We start from the raw sequence: 12,722 nt of genomic DNA, 5'->3' as shown, positions 1-12,722 counted from the left end.
TCAGGGTTCCCCGAGTCCTTTAACCCCAATCGCTGACCGGCTGTCTGGGCAGCTCCCTGTCTCCTGTTGGTGATTCCACTGTGCTGTAAAATCTCTCCCTCCATCTCTCTCCATGTCCCCTCCGTCGTCGAGCTGCACCGAACTGTACAGCACAGAACCAGGCCGTCTGGGTACATCCGCACGAGCCTCCTCCCTCTCCCCCTCTCACCATCTCCTTCTATTCCTCTCTCCCTCATGTGTTTATCCAGCTTCCCCTTAAATCCATCCACACTATTCCCCTCGACTACTCCTTGTGGGAGCGAGTTCCACATTCTCACCACTCTCTGGGGAAAGAAGTTTCTCCTGAATTCCCATTGGATTTATTACTGACTATCTTATATTTATGGCCCCCCCCTAGTTCTGGTCTCCCCCACAAGTGGAAACATATTCTCTACGTCTACCCTATCGAACCCTTTCATAATCTTAAAGACCTCGATCAGGTCACCCCTCAGTCTTCTCTTTTCGAGAGAAAAGACCCCCAGTCTGTTCAGCCTTTCCTGATAGTTTATCAACCTCTCAGTTCTGGAATCATCCGATTTCTCCCTCGTTTCAGAATCCCGAGAAGTCAGCGGACGAAGAGGAAGAAGTCGATGAGGATGAAGGTGAGAAATAACCCCCTCCCCCCCACGGGGCACCGACTCTCCCCCGGGGTACGGGTCTCCCCCGCGGGGCACCGACTCTCCCCGGGGTACGGGTCCCCCCCCGCGGGGCACCGACTCTCCCGGGGTACGGGTCTCCCCCGCGGGGCACCGACTCTCCCCGGGGTACGGGTCCCCCCGCAGGGCACCGACTCTCCCCAGGGTTCGGGTCACCCCCCGCGGGGGCACCGACTCTCCCCGGGGTACGGGTCTCCCCCGCGGGGGCACCGCGCTCTCCCCGGGGTACGGGTCCCCCCCGCGGGGCACCGACTCTCCCCCGGGGTACGGGTCCTCCCCCCCGCGGGGCACCGACTCTCCCCCGGGGTACGGGTCTCCCCCGCGGGGCACCGACTCTCCCCGGGGGTACGGGTCCCCCCCGCGGGGCACCGACTCTCCCCCGGGGTACGGGTCACCCCCCCGCGGGGCACCGACTCTCCCCGGGGTACGGGTCCCCCCCCGCGGGGCACCGACTCTCCCGGGGTACGGGTCCCCCCCGCGGGGCACCGACTCTCCCCCGTGGACTGACCCCTCTCTCTCTCTCCCCCTCCCAGCGTCGATGGATGAGGAGGATGATGTGGAGATGTCAGCTGCTGCCTTCCTGAAGAAGAAAGCGGAGCCGACTGGAGACGCCAAGAGGTTTCTGAAGAAGCAAGAGGTCAGAGTTTGCGATGTGTGACTGTTCCTCTTTTAACCCACACCCCCCGTCTCTCTCTCTTTCCCCCCTTCCCTCGCCCCCACCTCCCTCAATCGGGTCTGTTGTCCCCCCAGGACGAGGAGGGAGGACGATGATGAGGATGATGAAGACTGGGGAACTCCATCGGACGATTCCGATTCTGAATCTGACGACGACGACAGTAAATATACCTCACTGGCTCACAAGTTCTTAAAGAAGTGAGTGATGGTCCCGGGGCAGGGGGAGAGGGTCCCGTCGCCCGGGGCAGGGGGAGAGGGTCGCGTCGCCCGGGGCAGGGGGAGAGGGTCCCGTCGCCCGGGGCAGGGGGAGAGGGTCCCGTCGCCCGGGGCAGGGGGAGAGGGTCCCGTCGCCCGGGGCAGGGGGAGAGGGTCCCGTCGCCCGGGGCAGGGGGGAGAGGGTCCCGTCGCCCGGGGCAGGGGGAGAGGGTCGCGTCGCCCGGGGCAGGGGGAGAGGGTCGCGTCGCCCGGGGCAGGGGGAGAGGGTCGCGTCGCCCGGGGCAGGGGGAGAGGGTCGCGTCGCCCGGGGCAGGGGGAGAGGGTCGCGTCGCCCCGGGGCAGGGGGAGAGGGTCGCGTCGCCCGGGGCAGGGGGAGAGGGTCGCGTCGCCCGGGGCAGGGGGAGAGGGTCGCGTCGCCCGGGGCAGGGGAGAGGGTCCCGTCGCCCGGGGCAGGGGCAGAGGGTCGCGTCGCCCGGGGCAGGGGCAGAGGGTCCCGTCGCCCGGGGCAGGGGGAGAGGGTCCCGTCGCCCGGGGCAGGGGGAGAGGGGTCCCGTCGCCCGGGGCAGGGGGAGAGGGTCGCGTCGCCCGGGGCAGGGGGGAGAGGGTCGCGTCGCCCGGGGGCAGGGGGAGAGGGTCGCCCGGGGCAGGGGGAGAGGTCCCGTCGCCCGGGCCAGGGGGAGAGGGTCCCGTCGCCCGGGGCAGGGGGAGAGGGTCGCGTCGCCCGGGGCAGGGGGAGAGGGTCCCGTCGCCCGGGGCAGGGGGAGAGGGTCACAGGGTCACATCGAGGGGTTCGGGGGGGTTATATTGTTCAGACCTTTGCACCAACCCTCCCTCTTGCCCCCCCCACCAGGCAACCGACGGAAGAGGAGAAGAGAGCAGCGGAGAAGAAGAGAGATGACAAAATGAAGAAACGGATGGAAAGGAAAGATAAGAAGAGAAACGAGGAGGAGGACGAGGAGGACAACGAGGGCGGGGAGTGGAAACCAGTGAAGGGAGGTGCTCCCATGGTAACGGTACATACGACCAGCACCGACTCTCTCCCCCGGGGTACGGGTCCCCCCGCGGGGCACCCACTCTCCCCGGGGTACGGGTCCCCCCCGCGGGGCACCGACTCTCCCCGGGGTACGGGTCCCCCCCGCGGGGCACCGACTCTCCCCGGGGTACGGGTCCCCCCACGGGGCACCGACTCTCCCCGGGGTACGGGTCACCCCCCTCGGGGCACCGACTCTCCCCGGGGTACGGGTCACCCCCCTCGGGGCACCGACTCTCCCCGGGGTACGGGTCACCCCCCTCGGGGCACCGACTCTCCCCCGGGGTACGGGTCCCCCCCCGCGGGGCACCGACTCTCCCCCGGGGTACGGGTCCCCCCCCCGCGGGGCAGCGACTCTCCCCGGGGTACGGGTCCCCCCCTGCGGGGCAGCGACTCTCCCCGGGGTACGGGTCGTCCCCGCGGGGCAGCGACTCTCCCTGGGGTACGGGTCCCCCCCTGCGGGGCAGCGACTCTCCCCGGGGTACGGGTCCCCCCCGCGGGGCACCGACTCTCCCCGGGGTACGGGTCCCCCCCGCGGGGCACCGACTCTCCCCTGATGATTTAATTTCTCGCCCCTGTTCAGGAGAAACCCAAGATGTTTGCCAAGGGCACGGAGATAAACCACACGGTGGTGCTGAAGAAACTCAACGAGATCCTGCAAGCCCGGGGGAAGAAGGGGACAGACAGGTGAGCAGAGCTCGCCCGGGGTGGGTGGGGGCGCCGAGCGACTGTGCTGTACACAGGAACAGGAGGAGGCCGTTCAGCCCCTCGAGCCTGGTACACAGGAACAGGAGGAGGCCGTTCAGCCCCTCGAGACTGTTCAATCGGATCGTGACTGATCTGTCCCTGAATCCCATTCCCCCCTCCCTTTGTCCGTATCCCTCGATCCCCAACAAAAATCTCCCGATCTCAGTCTCGAAAACTCCAACTGACCCCCAACACCCACAGCTTTTTGGGGGGAGAGAGTTCCAGATTCCCACTCCCCCTTTGTGTGAAGAAATCCTTCCTGACATCACCCCTGAACGGCCGAGCTCTGATTTTAAGATTATTCCCCCCTTGTTCTGGACTCTCCCACCAGAGGAAATAGTTTCTCTCCATCGACCCCATCAAATCCTTTAATCATCTTAAACCCCTCGATTAGATCACCCCTTAATCTCCGACACTCGAGGGAATACAAGCCCAGTCTGTGTCACCTCTCCTCGTTATTTAACCCTTTAAGCCCCCGGGATCGTTGTGGTGAATCTGCTCTGCGCCCCCTCCAAGGCCAGTATATCTTTCCTGAGGTGCGGTGCCCAGAACTGAACGCAGTCTCTCCAGACTGGGTCTGACCAGAGGTCAGTATAACTGGAGCATCATCTCCCATCCCTTCGTATTCCAGCCCCTTGAGATAAAGGCCTCCCTCCCACTGGCCGTTTCACTCTTTGTACCCGTCCGCTGGCTTTTAATGATGTGTGTACTCGGGACCCTGTCATCTCCCTGCTCCTCCACAGTGCCGAGCCTCTCGTCCTTCGGGGAACGCGCGCCCCCCCACCCCGCCTCACTTCGGTGTCCCGTCTAATCTCGGCGTGTTTGTGTCTCCGAATGTCGCAGAGCTGCTCAGATCGAGATGCTGACAGAGCTGTGCTCGATCGCCACCCTGCACAATCTGGGCGAAGGCATCACTCTGAAGATCAAATTCAACATCGTGGCCTCGCTGTACGACTACAATCCCAACCTGGCGTCCTGCATGAAGGTACGGTCTGGAGAGCAGAGTCCCGGGTTATAGGGACCCCCCGGGTAAGGCAGAGTCCCCTCCGCACTGTCCCGTCAAACACTCCCAGGGCAGGTTTCAGAGTAAAGCTCCCTCTACACCGTCCCATCAGACACTCCCAGGGCAGGTTTCAGAGTAAAGCTCCCTCTACACTGTCCCATCAAACACTCCCAGGGTCAGGTACAGGGTTAGATACAGAGTAAAGCTCCCTCTACACCGTCCCATCAGACACTCCCAGGGCAGGTACAGGGTTAGATACAGAGTAAAGCTCCCTCTACACTGTCCCATCAAACACTCCCAGGGCAGGTACAGGGTTAGATACAGAGTAAAGCTCCCTCTACACTGTCCCGTCAAACACTCCCAGGGTCAGGTACAGGGTTAGATACAGAGTAAAGCTCCCTCGACACTGTCCCATCAAACACTCCCAGGGTCAGGTACAGGGTTAGATACAGAGTAAAGCTCCCTCTACACTGTCCCATCAAACACTCCCAGGGTCAGGTACAGGGTTAGATACAGAGTAAAGCTCCCTCTACACTGTCCCATCAAACACTCCCAGGGTCAGGTACAGGGTTGGATACAGAGTAAAGCTCCCTCTACACTGTCCCATCAAACACTCCCAGGGCAGGTACAGGGTGAGATACAGAGTAAAGCTCCCTCTACACTGTCCCATCAAACACTCCCAGGGCAGGTACAGAGTTAGATACAGAGTAAAGCTCCCTCTACACTGTCCCATCAAACACTCCCAGGGTCAGGTACAGGGTTAGATACAGAGTAAAGCTCCCTCTACACTGTCCCGTCAAACACTCCCAGGGTCAGGTACAGGGTTAGATACAGAGTAAAGCTCCCTCTACACTGTCCCATCAAACACTCCCAGGGCAGGTACAGGGTTAGATACAGAGTAAAGCTCCCTCTACACTGTCCCATCAAACACTCCCAGGGTCAGGTACAGGGTTAGATACAGAGTAAAGCTCCCTCTACACTGTCCCATCAAACACTCCCAGGGTCAGGTACAGGGTTAGATACAGAGTAAAGCTCCCTCTACACTGTCCCATCAAACACTCCCAGGGCAGGTACAGGGTTGGATACAGAGTAAAGCTCCCTCTACACTGTCCCTTCAAACACTCCCAGGGTCAGGTACAGGGTTAGATACAGAGTAAAGCTCCCTCTACACTGTCCCTTCAAACACTCCCAGGGCAGGTACAGGGTTAGATACAGAGTAAAGCTCCCTCTACACTGTCCCATCAAACACTCCCAGGGTCAGGTACAGGGTTAGATACAGAGTAAAGCTCCCTCTACACTGTCCCATCAAACACTCCCAGGGCAGGTACAGGGTGAGATACAGAGTAAAGCTCCCTCTACACTGTCCCATCAAACTCTCCCAGGGTCAGGTACAGGGTTAGATACAGAGTAAAGCTCCCTCGACACTGTCCCATCGAACACTCCCAGGGTCAGGTACAGGGTTAGATACAGAGTAAAGCTCCCTCTACACTGTCCCATCAAACACTCCCAGGGCAGGTACAGGGTTAGATACAGAGTAAAGCTCCCTCTACACTGTCCCATCAAACACTCCCAGGGCAGGTACAGGGTTAGATACAGAGTAAAGCTCCCTCTACACCGTCCCATCAAACACTCCCAGGGCAGGTACAGGGTTAGATACAGAGTAAAGCTCCCTCTACACTGTCCCATCAAACACTCCCAGGGTCAGGTACAGGGTTAGATACAGAGTAAAGCTCCCTCTACACTGTCCCATCAAACACTCCCAGGGCAGGTACAGGGTTAGATACAGAGTAAAGCTCCCTCTACACTGTCCCATCAAACACTCCCAGGGCAGGTACAGGGTTAGATACAGAGTAAAGCTCCCTCCACACTGTCCCATCAAACACTCCCAGGGTCAGGTACAGGGTTAGATACAGAGTAAAGCTCCCTCTACACTGTCCCGTCAAACACTCCCAGGGTCAGGTACAGGGTTAGATACAGAGTAAAGCTCCCTCTACACTGTCCCATCAAACACTCCCAGGGCAGGTACAGGGTTAGATACAGAGTAAAGCTCCCTCCACACTGTCCCATCAAACACTCCCAGGGTCAGGTACAGGGTTAGATACAGAGTAAAGCTCCCTCTACACTGTCCCATCAAACACTCCCAGGGTCAGGTACAGGGTTAGATACAGAGTAAAGCTCCCTCTGCACTGTCCCATCAAACACTCCCAGGGTCAGGTACAGGGTTAGATACAGAGTAAAGCTCCCTCTACACTGTCCCATCAAACACTCCCAGGGTCAGGTACAGGGTTAGGTACAGAGTAAAGCTCCCTCTACACTGTCCCATCAAACACTCCCAGGGTCAGGTACAGGGTTAGGTACAGAGTAAAGCTCCCTCTACACTGTCCCATCAAACACTCCCAGGGCAGGTACAGGGTTAGATACAGAGTAAAGCTCCCTCTACACTGTCCCATCAAACACTCCCAGGGCAGGTACAGGGTTAGATACAGAGTAAAGCTCCCTCTGCACTGTCCCATCAAACACTCCCAGGGTCAGGTACAGGGTTAGATACAGAGTAAAGCTCCCTCTACACTGTCCCATCAAACACTCCCAGGGTCAGGTACAGGGTTAGGTACAGAGTAAAGCTCCCTCTACACTGTCCCATCAAACACTCCCAGGGCAGGTATAGGGTTAGATACAGAGTAAAGCTCCCTCTACACTGTCCCGTCAAACACTCCCAGGGACAGGTACAGGGTTAGATACAGAGTAAAGCTCCCTCTACACTGTCCCGTCAAACACTCCCAGGGACAGGTACAGGGTTAGATACAGAGTAAAGCTCCCTCTACACTGTCCCATCAAACACTCCCAGGGTCAGGTACAGGGTTAGATACAGAGTAAAGCTCCCTCTACACTGTCCCATCAAACACTCCCAGGGCAGGTACAGGGTTAGATACAGAGTAAAGCTCCCTCTACACTGTCCCATCAAACACTCCCAGGGCAGGTACAGGGTTAGATACAGAGTAAAGCTCCCTCTACACTGTCCCGTCAAACACTCCCATGGTCAGGTACAGGGTTAGATACAGAGTAAAGCTCCCTCTACACTGTCCCATCAAACACTCCCAGGGTCAGGTACAGGGTTAGATACAGAGTAAAGCTCCCTCTACACTGTCCCATCAAACACTCCCAGGGTCAGGTACAGGGTTAGATACAGAGTAAAGCTCCCTCTACACTGTCCCATCAAACACTCCCAGGGCAGGTACAGGGTTAGATACAGAGTAAAGCTCCCTCTACACTGTCCCATCAAACACTCCCAGGGTCAGGTACAGGGTTAGATACAGAGTAAAGCTCCCTCTACACTGTCCCATCAAACACTCCCAGGGCAGGTACAGGGTTAGATACAGAGTAAAGCTCCCTCTACACTGTCCCATCAAACACTCCCAGGGCAGGTATAGGGTTAGATACAGAGTAAAGCTCCCTCTACACTGTCCCGTCAAACACTCCCAGGGACAGGTACAGGGTTAGATACAGAGTAAAGCTCCCTCTACACTGTCCCATCAAACACTCCCAGGGTCAGGGACAGGGTTAGATACAGAGTAAAGCTCCCTCTACACTGTCCCATCAAACACTCCCAGGGCAGGTACAGGGTTAGATACAGAGTAAAGCTCCCTCTACACTGTCCCATCAAACACTCCCAGGGCAGGTACAGGGTTAGATACAGAGTAAAGCTCCCTCCACACTGTCCCATCAAACACTCCCAGGGTCAGGTACAGGGTTAGATACAGAGTAAAGCTCCCTCTACACTGTCCCGTCAAACACTCCCAGGGTCAGGTACAGGGTTAGATACAGAGTAAAGCTCCCTCTACACTGTCCCATCAAACACTCCCAGGGCAGGTACAGGGTTAGATACAGAGTAAAGCTCCCTCCACACTGTCCCATCAAACACTCCCAGGGTCAGGTACAGGGTTAGATACAGAGTAAAGCTCCCTCTACACTGTCCCATCAAACACTCCCAGGGTCAGGTACAGGGTTAGATACAGAGTAAAGCTCCCTCTACACTGTCCCATCAAACACTCCCAGGGCAGGTACAGGGTTAGATACAGAGTAAAGCTCCCTCTGCACTGTCCCATCAAACACTCCCAGGGTCAGGTACAGGGTTAGATACAGAGTAAAGCTCCCTCTACACTGTCCCATCAAACACTCCCAGGGTCAGGTACAGGGTTAGGTACAGAGTAAAGCTCCCTCTACACTGTCCCATCAAACACTCCCAGGGCAGGTACAGGGTTAGATACAGAGTAAAGCTCCCTCTACACTGTCCCATCAAACACTCCCAGGGCAGGTACAGGGTTAGATACAGAGTAAAGCTCCCTCTGCACTGTCCCATCAAACACTCCCAGGGTCAGGTACAGGGTTAGATACAGAGTAAAGCTCCCTCTACACTGTCCCATCAAACACTCCCAGGGCAGGTACAGGGTTAGATACAGAGTAAAGCTCCCTCTACACTGTCCCATCAAACACTCCCAGGGCAGGTACAGGGTTAGATACAGAGTAAAGCTCCCTCCACACTGTCCCATCAAACACTCCCAGGGTCAGGTACAGGGTTAGATACAGAGTAAAGCTCCCTCTACACTGTCCCGTCAAACACTCCCAGGGTCAGGTACAGGGTTAGATACAGAGTAAAGCTCCCTCTACACTGTCCCATCAAACACTCCCAGGGCAGGTACAGGGTTAGATACAGAGTAAAGCTCCCTCCACACTGTCCCATCAAACACTCCCAGGGTCAGGTACAGGGTTAGATACAGAGTAAAGCTCCCTCTACACTGTCCCATCAAACACTCCCAGGGTCAGGTACAGGGTTAGATACAGAGTAAAGCTCCCTCTACACTGTCCCATCAAACACTCCCAGGGCAGGTACAGGGTTAGATACAGAGTAAAGCTCCCTCTGCACTGTCCCATCAAACACTCCCAGGGTCAGGTACAGGGTTAGATACAGAGTAAAGCTCCCTCTACACTGTCCCATCAAACACTCCCAGGGTCAGGTACAGGGTTAGGTACAGAGTAAAGCTCCCTCTACACTGTCCCATCAAACACTCCCAGGGCAGGTACAGGGTTAGATACAGAGTAAAGCTCCCTCTACACTGTCCCATCAAACACTCCCAGGGCAGGTACAGGGTTAGATACAGAGTAAAGCTCCCTCCACACTGTCCCATCAAACACTCCCAGGGTCAGGTACAGGGTTAGATACAGAGTAAAGCTCCCTCTACACTGTCCCGTCAAACACTCCCAGGGTCAGGTACAGGGTTAGATACAGAGTAAAGCTCCCTCTACACTGTCCCATCAAACACTCCCAGGGCAGGTACAGGGTTAGATACAGAGTAAAGCTCCCTCCACACTGTCCCATCAAACACTCCCAGGGTCAGGTACAGGGTTAGATACAGAGTAAAGCTCCCTCTACACTGTCCCATCAAACACTCCCAGGGTCAGGTACAGGGTTAGATACAGAGTAAAGCTCCCTCTACACTGTCCCATCAAACACTCCCAGGGCAGGTACAGGGTTAGATACAGAGTAAAGCTCCCTCTGCACTGTCCCATCAAACACTCCCAGGGTCAGGTACAGGGTTAGATACAGAGTAAAGCTCCCTCTACACTGTCCCATCAAACACTCCCAGGGTCAGGTACAGGGTTAGGTACAGAGTAAAGCTCCCTCTACACTGTCCCATCAAACACTCCCAGGGCAGGTACAGGGTTAGATACAGAGTAAAGCTCCCTCTACACTGTCCCATCAAACACTCCCAGGGCAGGTACAGGGTTAGATACAGAGTAAAGCTCCCTCTGCACTGTCCCATCAAACACTCCCAGGGTCAGGTACAGGGTTAGATACAGAGTAAAGCTCCCTCTACACTGTCCCATCAAACACTCCCAGGGTCAGGTACAGGGTTAGGTACAGAGTAAAGCTCCCTCTACACTGTCCCATCAAACACTCCCAGGGCAGGTATAGGGTTAGATACAGAGTAAAGCTCCCTCTACACTGTCCCGTCAAACACTCCCAGGGACAGGTACAGGGTTAGATACAGAGTAAAGCTCCCTCTACACTGTCCCGTCAAACACTCCCAGGGACAGGTACAGGGTTAGATACAGAGTAAAGCTCCCTCTACACTGTCCCATCAAACACTCCCAGGGTCAGGTACAGGGTTAGATACAGAGTAAAGCTCCCTCTACACTGTCCCATCAAACACTCCCAGGGCAGGTACAGGGTTAGATACAGAGTAAAGCTCCCTCTACACTGTCCCATCAAACACTCCCAGGGCAGGTACAGGGTTAGATACAGAGTAAAGCTCCCTCTACACTGTCCCGTCAAACACTCCCATGGTCAGGTACAGGGTTAGATACAGAGTAAAGCTCCCTCTACACTGTCCCATCAAACACTCCCAGGGTCAGGTACAGGGTTAGATACAGAGTAAAGCTCCCTCTACACTGTCCCATCAAACACTCCCAGGGTCAGGTACAGGGTTAGATACAGAGTAAAGCTCCCTCTACACTGTCCCATCAAACACTCCCAGGGCAGGTACAGGGTTAGATACAGAGTAAAGCTCCCTCTACACTGTCCCATCAAACACTCCCAGGGTCAGGTACAGGGTTAGATACAGAGTAAAGCTCCCTCTACACTGTCCCATCAAACACTCCCAGGGTCAGGTACAGGGTTAGATACAGAGTAAAGCTCCCTCTACACTGTCCCATCAAACACTCCCAGGACAGGTACAGGGTTAGATACAGAGTAAAGCTCCCTCTACACTGTCCCATCAAACACTCCCAGGGCAGGTATAGGGTTAGATACAGAGTAAAGCTCCCTCTACACTGTCCCGTCAAACACTCCCAGGGTCAGGTACAGGGTTAGATACAGAGTAAAGCTCCCTCTACACTGTCCCGTCAAACACTCCCAGGGTCAGGTACAGGGTTAGATACAGAGTAAAGCTCCCTCTACACTGTCCCGTCAAACACTCCCAGGGTCAGGTACAGGGTTAGATACAGAGTAAAGCTCCCTCTACACTGTCCCATCAAACACTCCCAGGGACAGGTACAGGGTTAGATACAGAGTAAAGCTCCCTCTACACTGTCCCATCAAACACTCCCAGGGTCAGGTACAGGGTTAGATACAGAGTAAAGCTCCCTCTACACTGTCCCATCAAACACTCCCAGGGTCAGGTACAGGGTTAGATACAGAGTAAAGCTCCCTCTACACTGTCCCATCAAACACTCCCAGGGTCAGGTACAGGGTTAGATACAGAGTAAAGCTCCCTCTACACTGTCCCGTCAAACACTCCCAGGGTCAGGTACAGGGTTAGATACAGAGTAAAGCTCCCTCTACACTGTCCCGTCAAACACTCCCAGGGCAGGTACAGGGTTAGATACAGAGTAAAGCTCCCTCTACACTGTCCCATCAAACACTCCCAGGGTCAGGTACAGGGTTAGATACAGAGTAAAGCTCCCTCTACACTGTCCCATCAAACACTCCCAGGGTCAGGTACAGGGTTAGATACAGAGTAAAGCTCCCTCTACACTGTCCCATCAAACACTCCCAGGGTCAGGTACAGGGTTAGATACAGAGTAAAGCTCCCTCTACACTGTCCCATCAAACACTCCCAGGGTCAGGTACAGGGTTAGATACAGAGTAAAGCTCCCTCTACACTGTCCCATCAAACACTCCCAGGGTCAGGTACAGGGTTAGATACAGAGTAAAGCTCCCTCTACACTGTCCCATCAAACACTCCCAGGGTCAGGTCGAGGAGGGGTGTGAGGTGTGTGATGAGGGGGTGGGGGTGCTGGGTCTACACTGCAGCCTGTGTCTCGTTGGTTTGGGATTTGACTTTGGTTCGTTGTTGGAGCAGGACATGTGGAGGAAGTGCCTGGCCTGTGTCGACAATCTCTTGGACATCCTGTTCGAGAGTCCCAACATCTTCATCGGGGAGAACATCGCTGAGGAGTCGGAGAATCTGAGTAACCCGGAACAGGTACAAACAACACTTCACCCCCTCTCCGCTCCCTTCTCCCTTCCCTCCCTCTCCCTCCCTTCTTCCCTCCCCTCCCCTCTCCCCGCCATGAACCCCCCCCCTAACCCTGTCTCTCTATTCCAGCCCTTTAAGGTCCGTGGCTGTATTTTGACGCTGGTGGAGCGTATGGATGAGGAGTTCACTAAGATCATGCAGAACACAGACCCCCACTCTCAAGGTAAAGGACTAAACCTTTATAATCACTGGTTAGGGCCTCAGCTCGAGTATCGTCTCCCAGTTCTGGGCCCCGCACTTTAGGAAAGATGTGAAGGCCTGAGAGAGGGTGCAGAAGAGATTTACCAGAATGATTCCAGGGATGAGGGACTTTAGTTACG

General features: G+C 56.1%; 1 protein-coding gene across 1 annotated transcript in view; it reads left to right on the top strand.

Moving 5' to 3' along the window:
- Window positions 1-1,419: 1,419 nt before the first annotated feature.
- eif3c (eukaryotic translation initiation factor 3, subunit C) overlaps window positions 1,420-12,722 on the top strand; it is a gene marked incomplete at its 5' end in the record, with an annotated part of 16,396 nt that continues 5,093 nt past the window's right edge. The window contains 6 exons of the mRNA XM_067981829.1: window positions 1,420-1,568; window positions 2,437-2,599; window positions 3,200-3,303; window positions 4,207-4,348; window positions 12,226-12,348; window positions 12,472-12,565. Of these exons, the coding sequence (XP_067837930.1) occupies window positions 1,420-1,568; window positions 2,437-2,599; window positions 3,200-3,303; window positions 4,207-4,348; window positions 12,226-12,348; window positions 12,472-12,565 (775 nt within the window). The remainder of the gene's footprint in view (window positions 1,569-2,436; window positions 2,600-3,199; window positions 3,304-4,206; window positions 4,349-12,225; window positions 12,349-12,471; window positions 12,566-12,722) is intronic.

The sequence above is a fragment of the Heptranchias perlo genome, unplaced genomic scaffold (genome assembly GCF_035084215.1).
Source record: "Heptranchias perlo isolate sHepPer1 unplaced genomic scaffold, sHepPer1.hap1 HAP1_SCAFFOLD_950, whole genome shotgun sequence".
Taxonomy (NCBI): Eukaryota; Metazoa; Chordata; class Chondrichthyes; order Hexanchiformes; family Hexanchidae; genus Heptranchias; species Heptranchias perlo.
The sequence above is the reverse complement of the archived record's forward strand: the minus strand, read 5'-3'. Positions and strand labels throughout refer to the sequence as shown.